This window comes from Cimex lectularius, unplaced genomic scaffold (assembly GCF_000648675.2).
Source record: "Cimex lectularius strain Harlan isolate CLEC.00 unplaced genomic scaffold, Clec_2.1 scaffold62, whole genome shotgun sequence".
In the NCBI taxonomy this organism is placed as follows: Eukaryota; Metazoa; Arthropoda; class Insecta; order Hemiptera; family Cimicidae; genus Cimex; species Cimex lectularius.
The window spans coordinates 794,604-808,877 of record NW_019392785.1 but is presented as its reverse complement, the minus strand read 5'-3'; the positions used below and the strand labels follow the sequence as shown (position 1 = coordinate 808,877).

The 14,274-nt window shown below is 36.4% G+C and overlaps 1 protein-coding gene across 5 annotated transcripts in view; it reads right to left on the bottom strand.

The window, feature by feature from the left end:
* LOC106666348 overlaps nt 1-14,274 on the bottom strand; it is a 461,223-nt gene that overhangs the window by 28,120 nt on the left and 418,829 nt on the right. For all 5 annotated transcript variants that reach the window (XM_014393475.2, XM_014393472.2, XM_014393473.2 and 2 more), the window contains one exon: nt 421-602. In XM_014393475.2, coding sequence (XP_014248961.1) covers nt 421-602 — 182 coding nt within the window. The remainder of the gene's footprint in view (nt 1-420; nt 603-14,274) is intronic.

The window sequence follows — 14,274 nt, the reverse complement described above, 5'->3', positions numbered from 1 at the left end:
TTAAAAACAATTTATTGCCTGGTTGTGCTCATAAAATCTAACTAACAATTTATTACAAGATTTTGCACTAAGAAAAAAAGAGGCGCTGCGTTTGAAGTCGCATAGATGTGCACATCCTACCAAAACGAGACAAGGCGTTGGGTAGCATCGGGTAGCGTCGCATAAGGTAAGTGTGTTCCCCGCTTTAGCCTTCTTACAAAATTTTCCGGCCTATGCTTTCTTCTTGGATGCCGACCATCGTTTTGTCGGGTGTTTGAACGAATTTCGACTAAATAAGGTCTGTTGTCTTTGACCCTTTGAAAGACACAGCACAATTATGCTAATCCCTGGCTCTTCCTCACTAATTCATTTCGAGTTGTGCAGGACATTCTAGGAAAAAATTGACCTTTCGCGTGTAAACCGTAGAATCATCGTGCTCACCTGTACTTGCTGAATACGATGCTCGAGCTGATCACGGCTCTCTACCTTGACCGCCAGCCTGGCGACGGCATCGCCGATGGCCAGCATCTCGTCCTCCATCGACGACATCTCCCGCCGCAGGGACCACATCTTCCGCAGCTCCTCCGACTTCTTCTCCAAGCCACCCCATTTTTCGATCAGACCTGGAAATAAGAAGGAAGATTTTCACTTAGTGGCAAAAGAACAGAAAAATTAATTGACACAGATAATTAATTGCAAAAAGGTGCGCATTTTATTTTAAAAAAAACACAATATCGTTATAAAACACATACAGATCCAATGATTTCAAAAATCCCTAAAATATTGGGATTTTTTCACACTCTTTGACTGAGAAAACATCACACACTTGATTCTCACACATTCTAATAAAATTATTCTTTGGTTTTACACTAATTAAAAATGTGCTTTCATCAAGCAAAATTAAATTAAAAGCAGGTACATATAACAAAATTCTTTAAAAAATCAAGGCAATATTCATAAATGGAAATACAAAAATTTGTCAACAATAATAAATTGTTATATAAACAATATCGGCACTAACATTATTATGGGAAATTTAGGTTAAACTTTTAGATGTATGCGATAACCGGACGGAGGTTATATTTTTAAATTTTTCTATTTTCCACTGGAAACCATAGAGACCAATATTTTAAATGTATGATCACATTTGTTAAAACAATTAAAATCGTATAAACAATACATCTGTTAACATAATTATTGGAAATTTAGGTTAAAATGGTAGTTGTATTGGCGGTACTGTACATGATAACCGGATGGATTACAGTTTTGATGTTAATGTTTTAATGTAAATTTTTAATTACAATATTGAAGACTGAAATGATATAAGAGATAACTGATAATAATTGGCGAGATACACTGATCTGGGTCACCGGACATAGGTCTGGAGGATATCGACAAAGCGGAGGGGGCATCCCAACCTGACCACAGCAATCAAGCCGCAATATGATAAACCTATCTACTATAGTTTCATAGCTACCTTTCGTCTTAGTTGATTCAGCTCTGAAGATGAAAATGCCGAAACGCGACTGGCTAACATAAGTATACTTGCTGAAAAACGCGAGAGGTAACTATCGAACTACAGATCACCCAGCAGACCTCACGAGGAAATCTCACATTCCAAAAAAAGTGGGACGGACAGTGGGTGACCCGCAGAGAACCCGATTAAGAATAGGCCTTGCCAGGTTGACACCCGGACACTTACTTTTCTCACTTAAACGAAGTTGCAATCCTCGGCTCCCAGAATTAAGAATAGTGCTTGAGCAAAGCAGCGTGTATTTGCCCCATTTGTTCTGATTTTTGGAGAAAAGTAGAACCAGGATTATTGCACAATCTATAGTACTGATAGACCTCGTTTTGTGTACACTGAGAGCGAACATATTTATTAGCGTGAATATGCAGTGTCCGATGGAAGAATAAAAACCTACTAAATTGTATGACATATAAATGGTAAAGAATGAATTTTAGGAGGGTGAGTGTCCTAGATTTAAAAACTGCATGCGTTGATGGTGAAATGACCTAGCTATGAGCAAGCCCCTGGATCTTCAGTGCCGGTACGGATAAGACCCCATACTGCCAAAACCCTAATAGGTTATATTAATAACCTCAACTCTGTACATATTAGGGGTATTCACGATGTTAACTCGAATAGAAAAATGTACACTAATTTCGTGAACGCCCCCTTCTTTTCTTAGCATGTTAAACGTTAATTTTTCCACAATGTTGCGCGTGGCGACTGGTAGAACCAAAAATAAAGCTATAACAGACCTTGAAGGCTTGTTATTGTTTTGGTTTTCTTTTGTGCTAAATTGTAAGATGCCAGAAGTTAAAAAAAGGAAAATTAATCAACTTTTTCATTCAAAATGCTATCTATGCACTCGAACAGTACTAATAAATGACACGCTTCAATTCGTGGCAACATACCTAACCTATATCCTAACGTCTAACAGCCTACAACTTTATAGGATAGGGGATGCATCTATTATGAATGAGAGTATAAGGACAGGTCAGAAATTAACAAAAGAATTGTACAGGTCTGATTTAATTAAAGCGTATTTAAGAATAAAAATAGGGGTAAACAAAAAACAGCTGTTAAATTCTTGGCTGCCATGTTTGTTACCTACGCCCTAACGGATAGCAATGTGACTACATTTTCGACCTAACACCTAACATTGTCCTGTTAGATCGAGCAATGTTAACTAACCTATTCTAGCAAGTCTACGTCATCATTTTTCTCGATCTAACAGGATCTAAAAGACTTAACAGGGTTAACACAAAGATCGTGAATACCCCTATTTTCATCTGAAATATAAAAACTTTTGTAACCTTTTCCAAAACTTTTTGCTTTTAATTTTTTATGTAGATGCAATCGAGGCTCTTTTACGCCTTCACCTTCTCAGTATATTATTTTCAACGTCAACTGACTACTCTTTAACCTTTTTGATCGTGGAATGATGAGGACTGAAGCCGAATTGGAGAGGAATGATTTATGACTAGTATTATTATTATAAATTTTGTTAAAATTGGATTATTTTGTATGAGAAAAGGGTGTTGGTTTCTCAATCCTCCCTCCTCGAGAAGAAAAAAAGTAATATGAATTTTGAATAAATCACCACCCTATGATACTTTACGCCCCCTTATGCTCTTAAACTTTCATTTCAAGAAGATCCTTTCACTGAGAGCAATGTTTATGAAACAGCAAAATTATACACAATCTAAGAAAATCAAAAATCTAAACAAAGACCAAGGATGTTGCTAAGAACATTTTAGCAAATATACAAACACTTGGTTGAAAACAAACTGAATATACTAAATTTCGTCTAAAGAGTTTGAGAATTAAAAAAATGATCGGTTACTGCAGAAAAAAGTTTTCCCCCAGCAAAATATAGACTTATTTAAATTCTTGAAAAGTCGGCATCATCAAATAAGGGCCTTGACCATCAACAGAATCGATTGAAATATAATGGGATAAAACCATCTTTTCATCAAATCAAATAATCAATAGAACCAAAAATAATGCTATAACAGTCCTTGAAGACTTGTTGTTTGTTTTGGTTTTCTTTTGTGTTAAATTGTATGATCCCAGAAGTTAAAAAAAAGGAACATTAATCAACTCTTTCATTCAAAATGCGATCTATGCACTCGAAAAGTACTAACAACTGAATCGTTTCAATTCGTGCCGACACACCTAACCTATATCCTAACCTCTAACAGCCTACAACTTTATAGGCTAGGGGTTGTATCTAATATGAATGAGAGTATAATGGTCAGAAATTAACAAGAAATGTATTGATCTGATTTAATTAACGCTTATTTAAGAATGAAAATACGTGTAAACAAAAAGAAAAAACCAGCTTTCATGGCTGCCATGTTGGTTACCTGCGCCCTAACGGATAGCAATGTAACTACATTTTCGACTTACCATCTAACATTGGCCGTGGCTTATTAGATCGAAATATGTTAACTTGCCGATTCTTAAAAGTCTACGTCATCATTTTTTTTCGATCTAACAGGACCTAACAGAGTTAACAGGGTTAACACAAAGATCGTGAATACCCCTCTTTTATGTGTGCGAAGTTAAACATTTATAAGTAGCTTTCGATGGAACACCATTGATAAGATCAAACGCTCCAAACGTTAATGATGCTTTACACATATATTTAATAATGAACCGCTATAAAATGACATACATATATGTATTTCTAATCATCTTAATATTCATTTTAATTTTGTTGTGGTTACTTCACCTTAATCAAGTGAAATGTCTTCCAAGGTTTATTGTCGATCTAAGGGTGTATTAAACCTTATGACAATAACTGATTGCTACAGGGTTTGAAGTGCAACATTAGTTTTGTTCCAAAGAGACTAATCAATTCAAAAAATTGCAGGATAAACGATTAAATTATCGACAGATTAAAACATCTACAAGATTGGGCATAAACGATAAGAAATCAGGCCTTGCGGGTAGTGGTTAAAGCAATTTGCTCCCTTGTTAAATATCTTTTTCAAAATTAATTCCACTGTGGAGAAACAACTTCGATTTAAAAAACCCCGCCGTGGGTGAACCGAGTCTTATGTTTTGGCCCGTGGGCGTTTTCAAGGAAAACAACTCGTCAGGTGGGCGTACATAGATCAAAAACCGTTTTCTCTTTTTCGCCGTTTGCAAATATGAAAAGTACATTTGATTAAATTCGATTTCGGCGTCAGGTAAAAAATTTCCCCATGTGCACTTAGAACCCGGTCCTTCTTGTCATTTGTACCCGACGTCCAAATTGCATAACGTTTATTTACGTCCGGCTCGGTGACGGTGGCCTTTAATTTTAGACTTGTTATAAACGGTGTTTGGCTAATTCTTAAGTGAGACCGGCCTTGTAGCGTTATCTTTTTTTTACCTTTATCGACTCGACGGCATACAAATTTATAATGAAATTGTTGGCCCACTTACCGAACCGGTTGAAAAAAAATCCCTAACCATCCCTACAGTTTTACAATTAACCTAAATCTAACAATGACAAGTAATGCTCCAGATTTTCTTAAACCATATTTAAATTAAATAAAAAAAGTTGTAATTTCAAGCTCAGTACGTAACTGTCGAGAAATTTTGTAGTAGCCACTTAAGCCTTTTTAATAGCCCTATTTGAAGCGACCGTAGGAATTAAACCAGTGCTTAATTGCCTTTAAGACTGCATATTAACACAAAACTACTTAAAATTTCAATTTGAGAGTGCACTTTAGCTAATAATTGCAGTAATTTAAATGCCAGTTTAAATCGAGAAAAAATGTACAGTTTCATCAATGTTCCTAAATTTTTTTTTTTTACAATTTCGCCAGGAACTGGAGGAGTTCCCTCCTGAGCACTGCAGCTGTCCAGCTTATTGTACTTGATCCCTGACTCCATTTTTGGGGGCTCGCAACAAAAGTGTGAATTTGAGCCCCCGGTGTGCCTTTGTTCTTCCATCGAAGAAACTAATTTTTAGTTAGGGATGGTTATGATGATTGCCGTAATTTCTTTCAATTGCGGCCACCGGTCCCTTTAAGCCAGAAACACACTTACCCGATGCTACGCCATGCGACGCTACCCGACGGAAATCCAAACTCCGATTTTCCATAAGGTTGCGTTACCCCCGTGCACATCTACCCGATGCTACGGCACGCTAACCTACCCGACTATTTACTTTTTCATCAACATTTAATTACATTTTGATTAAACTTGCTATTAATAAAAGTTTAATGTTAACGCTTTTCTTGCGTAATCGGCAGCAGGATACATTTTTTAAGCGGAGAACACACCCGATGCAACGCTATGCGACGCTACCCGATGCTACGCAACGCTACCCTACTCTACGCTCTGCGATCCCCACTCTCCAGATTTTCGTCGGGTAGCATCGAGTACAGTCGAAGACAAAAGAACCGGACAATCATATTTTTATTCAAACTACATGTATTATTGTCGTTACATTAATTACAACATACTTATTTTAATATAAACCAAAATATGTGATTAAAAATTAATTAGTTTTTATTTAAAAAATTAATTTTAATGGTTTGGTAGAAAATTTATTAAAATACCGGAATTTATACTCGCTTCGGCGGTACATATACTAAAATTGGAACAATTTATTTCACGGTTTTGCTCATAAAATTTAATTAACTATTTATTTCATAGTTTTGCTCGTAAATTTACACCAATTTGTAATGTCGAGTAGCATCAGAACAGGACACTCATATTTTTTGTAGTTTATTTCAAACTATGTACATGTAATTTTGTCGTTATATTAATTACATGTTATTTTAATGTAAATCAAATTAAACGAGATCAAAAATGCATAGGTTTTTATATACATTGTTTAATTATGATGGTTAGGAGTAACTTTATTTAAAACAATTAAGTTTAACAAACAATTTTTTAGATGGTTGTGCTCATAATATTTAACTAACAATTTATTACAAGGTTTTGCTCAAACTAGTGCATTAAGAACAAAAGATGCGTTGCGATTGTGATAGCGATTATTAAAAATGCTGTGGACTGTACGCGACGTATGCTTGCGTCGGATAGATGTGCACATCCCACCAAAACGTGGCAAGGCGTCGGGTAGCATCGGGTGTGTTCCCGGCTTTAGGCGTCAGAAAAAGTCCAGAGTCGTCGGTGGGGATCGAACCCACGACCGCGGGACCTACTAGCCGCGAGTCTGGCTCCTTAACCACTCGGCTACCGCGCGCCTCTCAGGAAAAGCCATAATTTACGTACCCCTAATTACTAAGGTGCACTGTAGCAATAAATGGTATTTGACTTTATTTGAATCTGAACTACTGAGAGGACGGTCAATTTCTTAAAGTACACATTTGTGATAATTTTCTTGAATAAATTTTGAGTCTTTTTAATTTATTTTCAAATTAAGTGATGAGTTCTATGCCATAGATGAAGGAAAACGTTAACTAAATGAGCCCGATAACTTGTTTATGCAAGACGGACCCATTATTTACCGGTCGGGCCGCATCTTTCAGAGTTTGCCGACCCCGTAATTATTCGAGTGAGGTCAATTTTGTAAAGGATTATAAATTTAAACATAGTCATTAGGGCTTTTAAGGATTTTCCCGAGAGGTCATCGATCGGTGCGGGAACAAACGGAAAATTTTCCGCGTAAAGTCCAAAGATAATTTCATAAATTTAAAACAACAAAACAAATAAAAAACAAGCCCCTAAATGCAAGATAAAAATGGGTCTTTTGTATCTCGGTCACGGATCAAGGTCGGATTCAAGTGCGATTTCCTTCATCTAATCCAGTCCCTTCAAAACGTAAAAAACAATTTAGGATGATACGATAGTCCGCGTTCAATTTCACACCCTGGAGAAATCGACAAAAATATCCACCATGGGCGAAAATTTAGGACAAATATACCAAATACGACAGAAAATATAAGAACCAAGGCTGTTGTAATCGAAAGAATCCGGTTTTTATACAATTTCAACAACTTGTTGGAGCGGATTTTTCTCGCACCGGTTGTGGGCGAAAGGCAATTAAGCCGAATAAAAACGTGAATCCGTACAGGGTGTCGCAAGAGGGACAAGGTTGTCGGAGTCGTTGGGAAACCATATCACGGTCGCCTACCGAAGAGAAAACAATCCAGCTGTTTCCCGTCGAACGTATTACAAACACCCTGTGAAAACATCAGCGGCCAGGGACTTAGGACGATATATTTTAGGTTGTGGGTAAGTTCGACTTGGTGTGAAACAATGACCAAAAACTGTAATAAACAACTGCACCAACTCGCTAGCCAAGGGATGTGACAAATCCATGCATGTAAAATTTCCTGGTGTTCTCTTCGAGAACACTCGACGTCTGACAAGTCCCCTTCGGGATAAGTCCGGACGTTAAATATCCTCATGGGTCTCAACACCCATGAGTACGAAGGGAAGATCTGTCCGATATGTTATAAGTCAACCTTAAAGCTTTATGGGCATATTTAAACCGTGGTAGTGACCAAAATATGACACGGGTCATTGTAAAATTAATATAAGTAATTAATTTCACTAATTTCGTGGTCCGCTTGACTAATTAATATATTACAATTAAATAAGGTTTTTAGTTGAGATAAAAAAGTCAATGGTACGAGCGGGATTCGAACCCACTATCTTCGGCTTGATACGCCGATGCTCTACCACTTGAGCTATCGTGACCTCGATCCACTAGAACACTAACTTCCCATCTCAACCCCAGCTTATGAGGTTTCTCCCCTTTTTGCCATTTTTCAAATGTCGTGTAATCGGGTTGGATTCTCGGCGATAAATGAAATGGCCACGAGAGCTTTAGTGAAGTATACTTCATTTTAAATCATTAAATTCACTAATTTCGTGGTCCGCTTGACCAATTACCTAATTTGTCGTCGAGAATCCAATCCGATTACACGATATTTGAAAAATGACAAAAAGGAGGGAAAATTAAAAAGGTGCGGTTGAGATGGGAAGTGGTGTCCCAGTGGATCGAGGTCACGATAGCTCAAGTGGTAGAGCAGCGGCGTATCAAGCCGAAGATCGTGGGTTCGAATCCCGCTCGTGCCATTAATTTTTTTACTCAACTAAAAACCTTAATTGTAATATAAGTAATTATATATTATACCAATCTCTAAGAGACTTCTAAAACTTCTTATCCTATTTTTTTTTAAACTTATCTACTATACATACTTGTTGGTAATACAAATGTGATCATTTTTTTCACACGGTACTAATGCAGGATGATATATGCCATGAGACAAAAAGCAAGTGTGCCCTCTGTGATGGATTAAGGTGCAAGGAAGTGGCAAATTCTCGGGATGGGAGTGCGAATAAGGCTTGAGCTGTAGGGTTTGGATGGATTGAGAAGTTGGAAGTCGTTTTGGAATCGGTAGCGGACCAGTTCGTTGACAACATGAATGTTGAGGTCGTTATGGATAGAGAGGTTAGTGATGTAGTTAAGAGCTTTGAAATGGATTGTGGACTTTCGATTGGAAGGATGCGCTGGTTGTTGGATGGCTTGGCAGAACAGTTCGACTCCGTATGTCCAACCGGACGCGTTAAAGTCTTGTATAAGGTTAGTTTCGTTTTTACGCTCAAGCCTGATTTTTGCCCTAGAAGTCTTCGTAATACTCCATGTCTTAGTTAAGTTGTTGGGGATTCTACATCAGACTTCTGTCTAAGTACAGTTCTAATTATCCGACTTGACTGAAATGTTTGATGTACAGAGGAGGGCAAGGCTGTTTTTTTCGATATGAACACCGGGTGCATTTTGCTTCTTTCAGTCTTTTACTAGCTTTTAGTATCAGTCTTTCATAACCGCAAGGTGTTCTTGGATATTGGAGCTTGAATTGAATTCATTGAGGACACAATTGCGGTATCGTCCGCCAATATAGGTAAACCAGGAGTACAAATGAAATAAAAGCTGGGGCTAAGATTGCTCCCTTGTGGGACGCCGGTTATCTCTCGACTGTTGCCGCACTTCACTCTCAATATGATGTGGAATCCTCAAGTGACACCAACATCAGACTCCTGCCTGAGCAAAGTCTTATTATTTGAATTGAATGCAAGTCGGTATCTTCATTTTTTACTGTGAACGTACACTGATTACATATTCTTTCATTCAATCTTTTATTCTATTTTTTACTCTAGCCTTCGATAAGCTCAAGGTGTTATGGGATGTTGGAGTTAACATGGATAGGATTTAGAGGACAAATTGCGGATTCATTTTCAAAGGCGGGGATGACGGTATTATTATATATAGGTCAGCATTATAAATTATATAAAGGATGGAACTAAGAATGCCCCCTTGCGGTACGCCGGCTTGTACCTGTCCGACTTCCGATTCTTTTGTATTAAATTTAAATTGTAAGATGGCAGAAGTTAATAAAAAAGGAAAATTAATCAACCCTTTCATTCAAAATGCTATCTATGCACTCGAAAAGTACTAACAAATGACACGCTTCAATTCGTGCTGACATACCTAACCTGTATCCTAACCTCTAGTAGACTACAACTTTATAGGATATGGAATGTATCTATTATGAATGAGAGTATAAGGACAGGTCAGAATTTAACAAAAAAAATGTATTCGTCTGATTTAATTAATGCGCATTTAAGAATAAAAATACGTGAAAACAACAAACAGCTGTTAAATTCATGGCTGCCATGTTCGTTAACCTACGCCCTAACGGATAGCACAGTGACTACATTTTCGACCTAACATCTAACATTGGCCCTGGCCTGTTAGATCGAGCAATGTTAACTCACCGATTCTAACAAGTCTACGCCATCATTTTTCTCGATCTAACAGACTTAACAGGGTTAACACAAAGATCGTGAATACCCCTAACTCTGAAAGCTGTTTGATCGTGGAATGATGAGGACTGAAGCCGAAATGGTGAGGAATGATTTATGAATATTATTATTTTAAATTTTATTAAAATTAGATTATTTTGTATGAGAAAAGGGGGGTAGGTTTCTCAATCCTCCCTCCTCGGGAAGAAAAAAAGGAATGTGTATTTTGAATAAATCACCACCCTGTATTTTACGCCCCCTTATGCTTTTCAACTTTCATTTCAAGAAGATCCTTTCACTGAGAGCAATTCTTATCAAACAAAGCAACATTTTATACAATTTAAGAAAATCAAAAATCTGAACAAAGCTAAGACTATATTTTTTAATTTAGTTTAATAACATTTTAGCAAATATAAAAACACTTGGTGAAAACAAACTGAATAGACTATATTTCGTCTAAAGAATTTGAGAATTAAACAATGATCGGCTAGTGCAGAAAAAAGTTTTTCTCCAGCAAAATTTGTCTGAGTCTTATTTGAATTCTTGAAAACAGTCGGCATAATAAAATAAAGGCCTTGACCATCAACGGAATCGATTAAAATATAATGGGATAAAACCATCTTTTCATCAAATCAAATAATCAATACTTTTCTTTGCGAAGGTCTTCCTTGCGCTATTGTTTAATATTATGATGTAGAAACCATGTGGTATCTTAGCTCACAGAAGTTTGTTTTATTAATCATCATCCCGATTGTTCTCCCGACCTTAAAAGGACACTTTTGTTTGATCACTGTCGGTTGAATGACCTTCGCGGGAGGATAAAGATCAAGCTCAAATATTTGACCAACTCAAAATGTAGGTCAAGCTGTTCCCAGAGGATAAGCCTGATTAAAGGAGAGAACTAGCGGATTCATAGAACGGGAAGGTAAAAATCGAGAAATATTTGACATATAATGTCATGTGTATTGACTAGCCAAAATGATGTTTGATGCGCAATTTACGCTAATAAACACCGCGACCTTTATCACTAAATCATTTATTAAAGAGCTTAAGTGATTATCTAAAAAAAAGCGTTTCGTTATCTTATATTTTTCATTGTGTCTGCTCATTCAGAGTGTTTTTAGAAAAAATAAGAAAAATGCTGGGAAATGAGTAAAAATTATATCTTTGGTATCAATAATATAAAAAATTCGTAAAATTTCTAATCATTCTTTTCATACCGACAGGGTTTATTTTAAAAACGTTTTATTTGTGAAAAATGTCAGCTTCGCCTAGGACTTACCGCAGCAGTCAGTCTGCGTCCCGACCTCTTGAGTCGACTTAGGCCCCAGTTTCGTTTCGTGAAGTACACGCACACGCGCAAATTCTTTTTCCTCACCAAATTATTTTCATAAGTTTTTTTTTTTTATAAGATGTGCGTTTAACGTCGCGACGTGACGCGGACTAAGCCGATGGGAGAGTCGGGGCCACGGCGGCGCGCTCGGGAGGGGGCAACAGGTAGCAAGCGGATGACGTCCAATGAGTCAGATGGGGGCCACGATTAGCCAAGGCAATTACAATAAAGGGCAGACGAATTGCTAAATTACAACGGGCACAGTAACGTAAAAAAATAACAATACTATGTTCAGTATGCCGAACGGCATACAAACCATACAAATATACTATCAAGTACAGAAAAAACCGTTCCTTTACAGCTCGTTGTAGTCAGAACATTTAAATGACTAGAATATCAAGTCAAATTGGCCAAAATAAAAAGACAAAGGTAAAAAACTTTGCAAGATTATAAAAACTTCGTAAGCTTTTACAGTCATTTTATTAGGTACATGCAATTTCGAAGAGTAGTCAGTTGACGTTCAAAGTAATATACTGAGAAGGTGGGGGCGTAAAGAGCATACATAAAAAATTAAAAACAAAAAATTTTGGAAAAGGATACTAAAGTTTTTATTTTCCAGATGAAAAATAGGGGTATTCACAACCTTTGTGTTAACCATGTTAAGACTGTTAGATCGAGAAAAATGATGACGTGGACTTGAAAAAAAAAAATCGGCTAGTTAACATTGCTCGATCTAACAGGCCAGGGCCAATGTTAGATGTTAGGTCAAAAATGTAGTCACTTTGCTAACCGTTAGGGCGTAGGTAACCAACATGGCAGCCACGAATTCCTATAAAGTTGTAGCCTGTTAGAGGTTAGGATACATGTTAGGTTATGCCGGCACGAATTGAAGCCTGTAATTATTGTAATAATTGTAATTACTTTTCGAGTGCATTTATAGCATTTTGAATGAAATATTTGATTAATTTTCCTTTCTTATTAACTTCTGGCATCTTACAATTTAACACAAAAGAAAAGCAAAACAAACAACTAGCCTTCAAGGCCTGTTATAGCTTCATTTTTGGTTCAACCAATCGCCACACGCAGCATCGCGGAAAAATTAACGTTTAACATGCTGAGAATAGAAGGGGGCGTTCAAGATCTTCCTGGACATTTCTCTATTCGAGCTAACATCTTGCAAACATCGTGAATACCCCTAATATCCAATAAAAGGACAAACAAAAAACATTTGCCAGGCTAATCGAAATATTTGTAAACCAGCTTTAAAAAAAGGCAGTTATTTTTTTTTATATTTTAAACTTATTCTTTCCGGTCATTTCGATGTAAACAAAATAAAAATAAGCTCTAATAATTTATGAAAAGCTCAACAATTGTGAGATTTCCACTTATAATCTGTGGGGAGATTAAACCTATTGTTTGACAGTCACCTATCATCTTGGTCTATCATTGCTGATTTGTGTTGGTGCAGACGCGTTTCGGCATATTGCCATCTTCAGTGTGTGATTTCTGCTGAGTGACGTTTTATTGGCTGTGTCTTCTTGTTTTGTTCTAGTTGATCTTTTTGGTTTTCGCTCCGTACCCTTTTTAATTTGCGTAATGTTTTCAATGTTGTAAATGATCCTTTATATGTCGTGATCAGATTGATGACTTCTTTCAATTAATTAATCTTTTTATGTAAGGTTGAAATGAAAAAGCAAGAATCAGCATCGAGATTCGAACCCACCCCCCTATTTAACTGAAGGTCGTGGGTTCAAGTCCCGCTCGTGACACAAGCTTTTTCATTACAACCAATACCTTGTATAAAATGATGTTTGTGCATTATTGTTAATTTATGTATTTATGAGTTGTTTTTATTGTTGAAGGTGTTTTGTTTATGTTATTTCTATGGTTTTGAATATGAACATTTTTTTGTCCTTTTTGAACCTTGTGTATATATACTCAATTGTATTATCGATGGTGGTTGTTTTCTATCAGATGTGTAATTCGATTTTCCTTCTTTGTTCCTAAATGATTTAATATGCTCTTTGTATCCATCTTTTATTTTTTTGTCCTGTTTGCTCAATTCGCATGTTAGTGAGTACATTCCGTTTTCTTCTAGTTGTCGACGTTTTGTCTTAGTAATTTTCCTATTGTGTTTGTGGGTTTTAGTATTGTTTTTATGATTAATTTGTTGAATACGTTTGTACGTGGTTTGAATGTGGTCCATTTAGTGTCGGTTTAGTTTAGTTTTTATGTGCGTTTTGACTGTTTTGAATTTTAGCCGTTATTGTGTGCCTTGGTTTGCATTCTTTTTAATTCATTTTTGTATTTGTCTTTGGTTGGTGGGGTTGATTTAAGTCTATGTGTCATGTATTTCAATGTTGCCAGTTTGTGTCTGTGTGGGTTGATGTCAGTTTTCTGTACTTGTCAAATTGTAGTTTGCCTCTTTTTTTATAAATCTAAGAAGTTGGTTTATAGTTAAGTTCTATTTCTGCGTTGAATTTTATACTTTTATGTTATGAGTTTAGGTCAGTTATGTTGTTTATGCTGTTGTCATTGATTATTCCTACTTACCTTTACACGTATGTGATGTTAAGTTATGCCATAATATCGGATAAGTATTTGTATTCAAAATTTTGTAAATACTTCTGCGAATATGGCTAAAATTACCAATTTCTTGTCCGTATTTTGGTGTTTA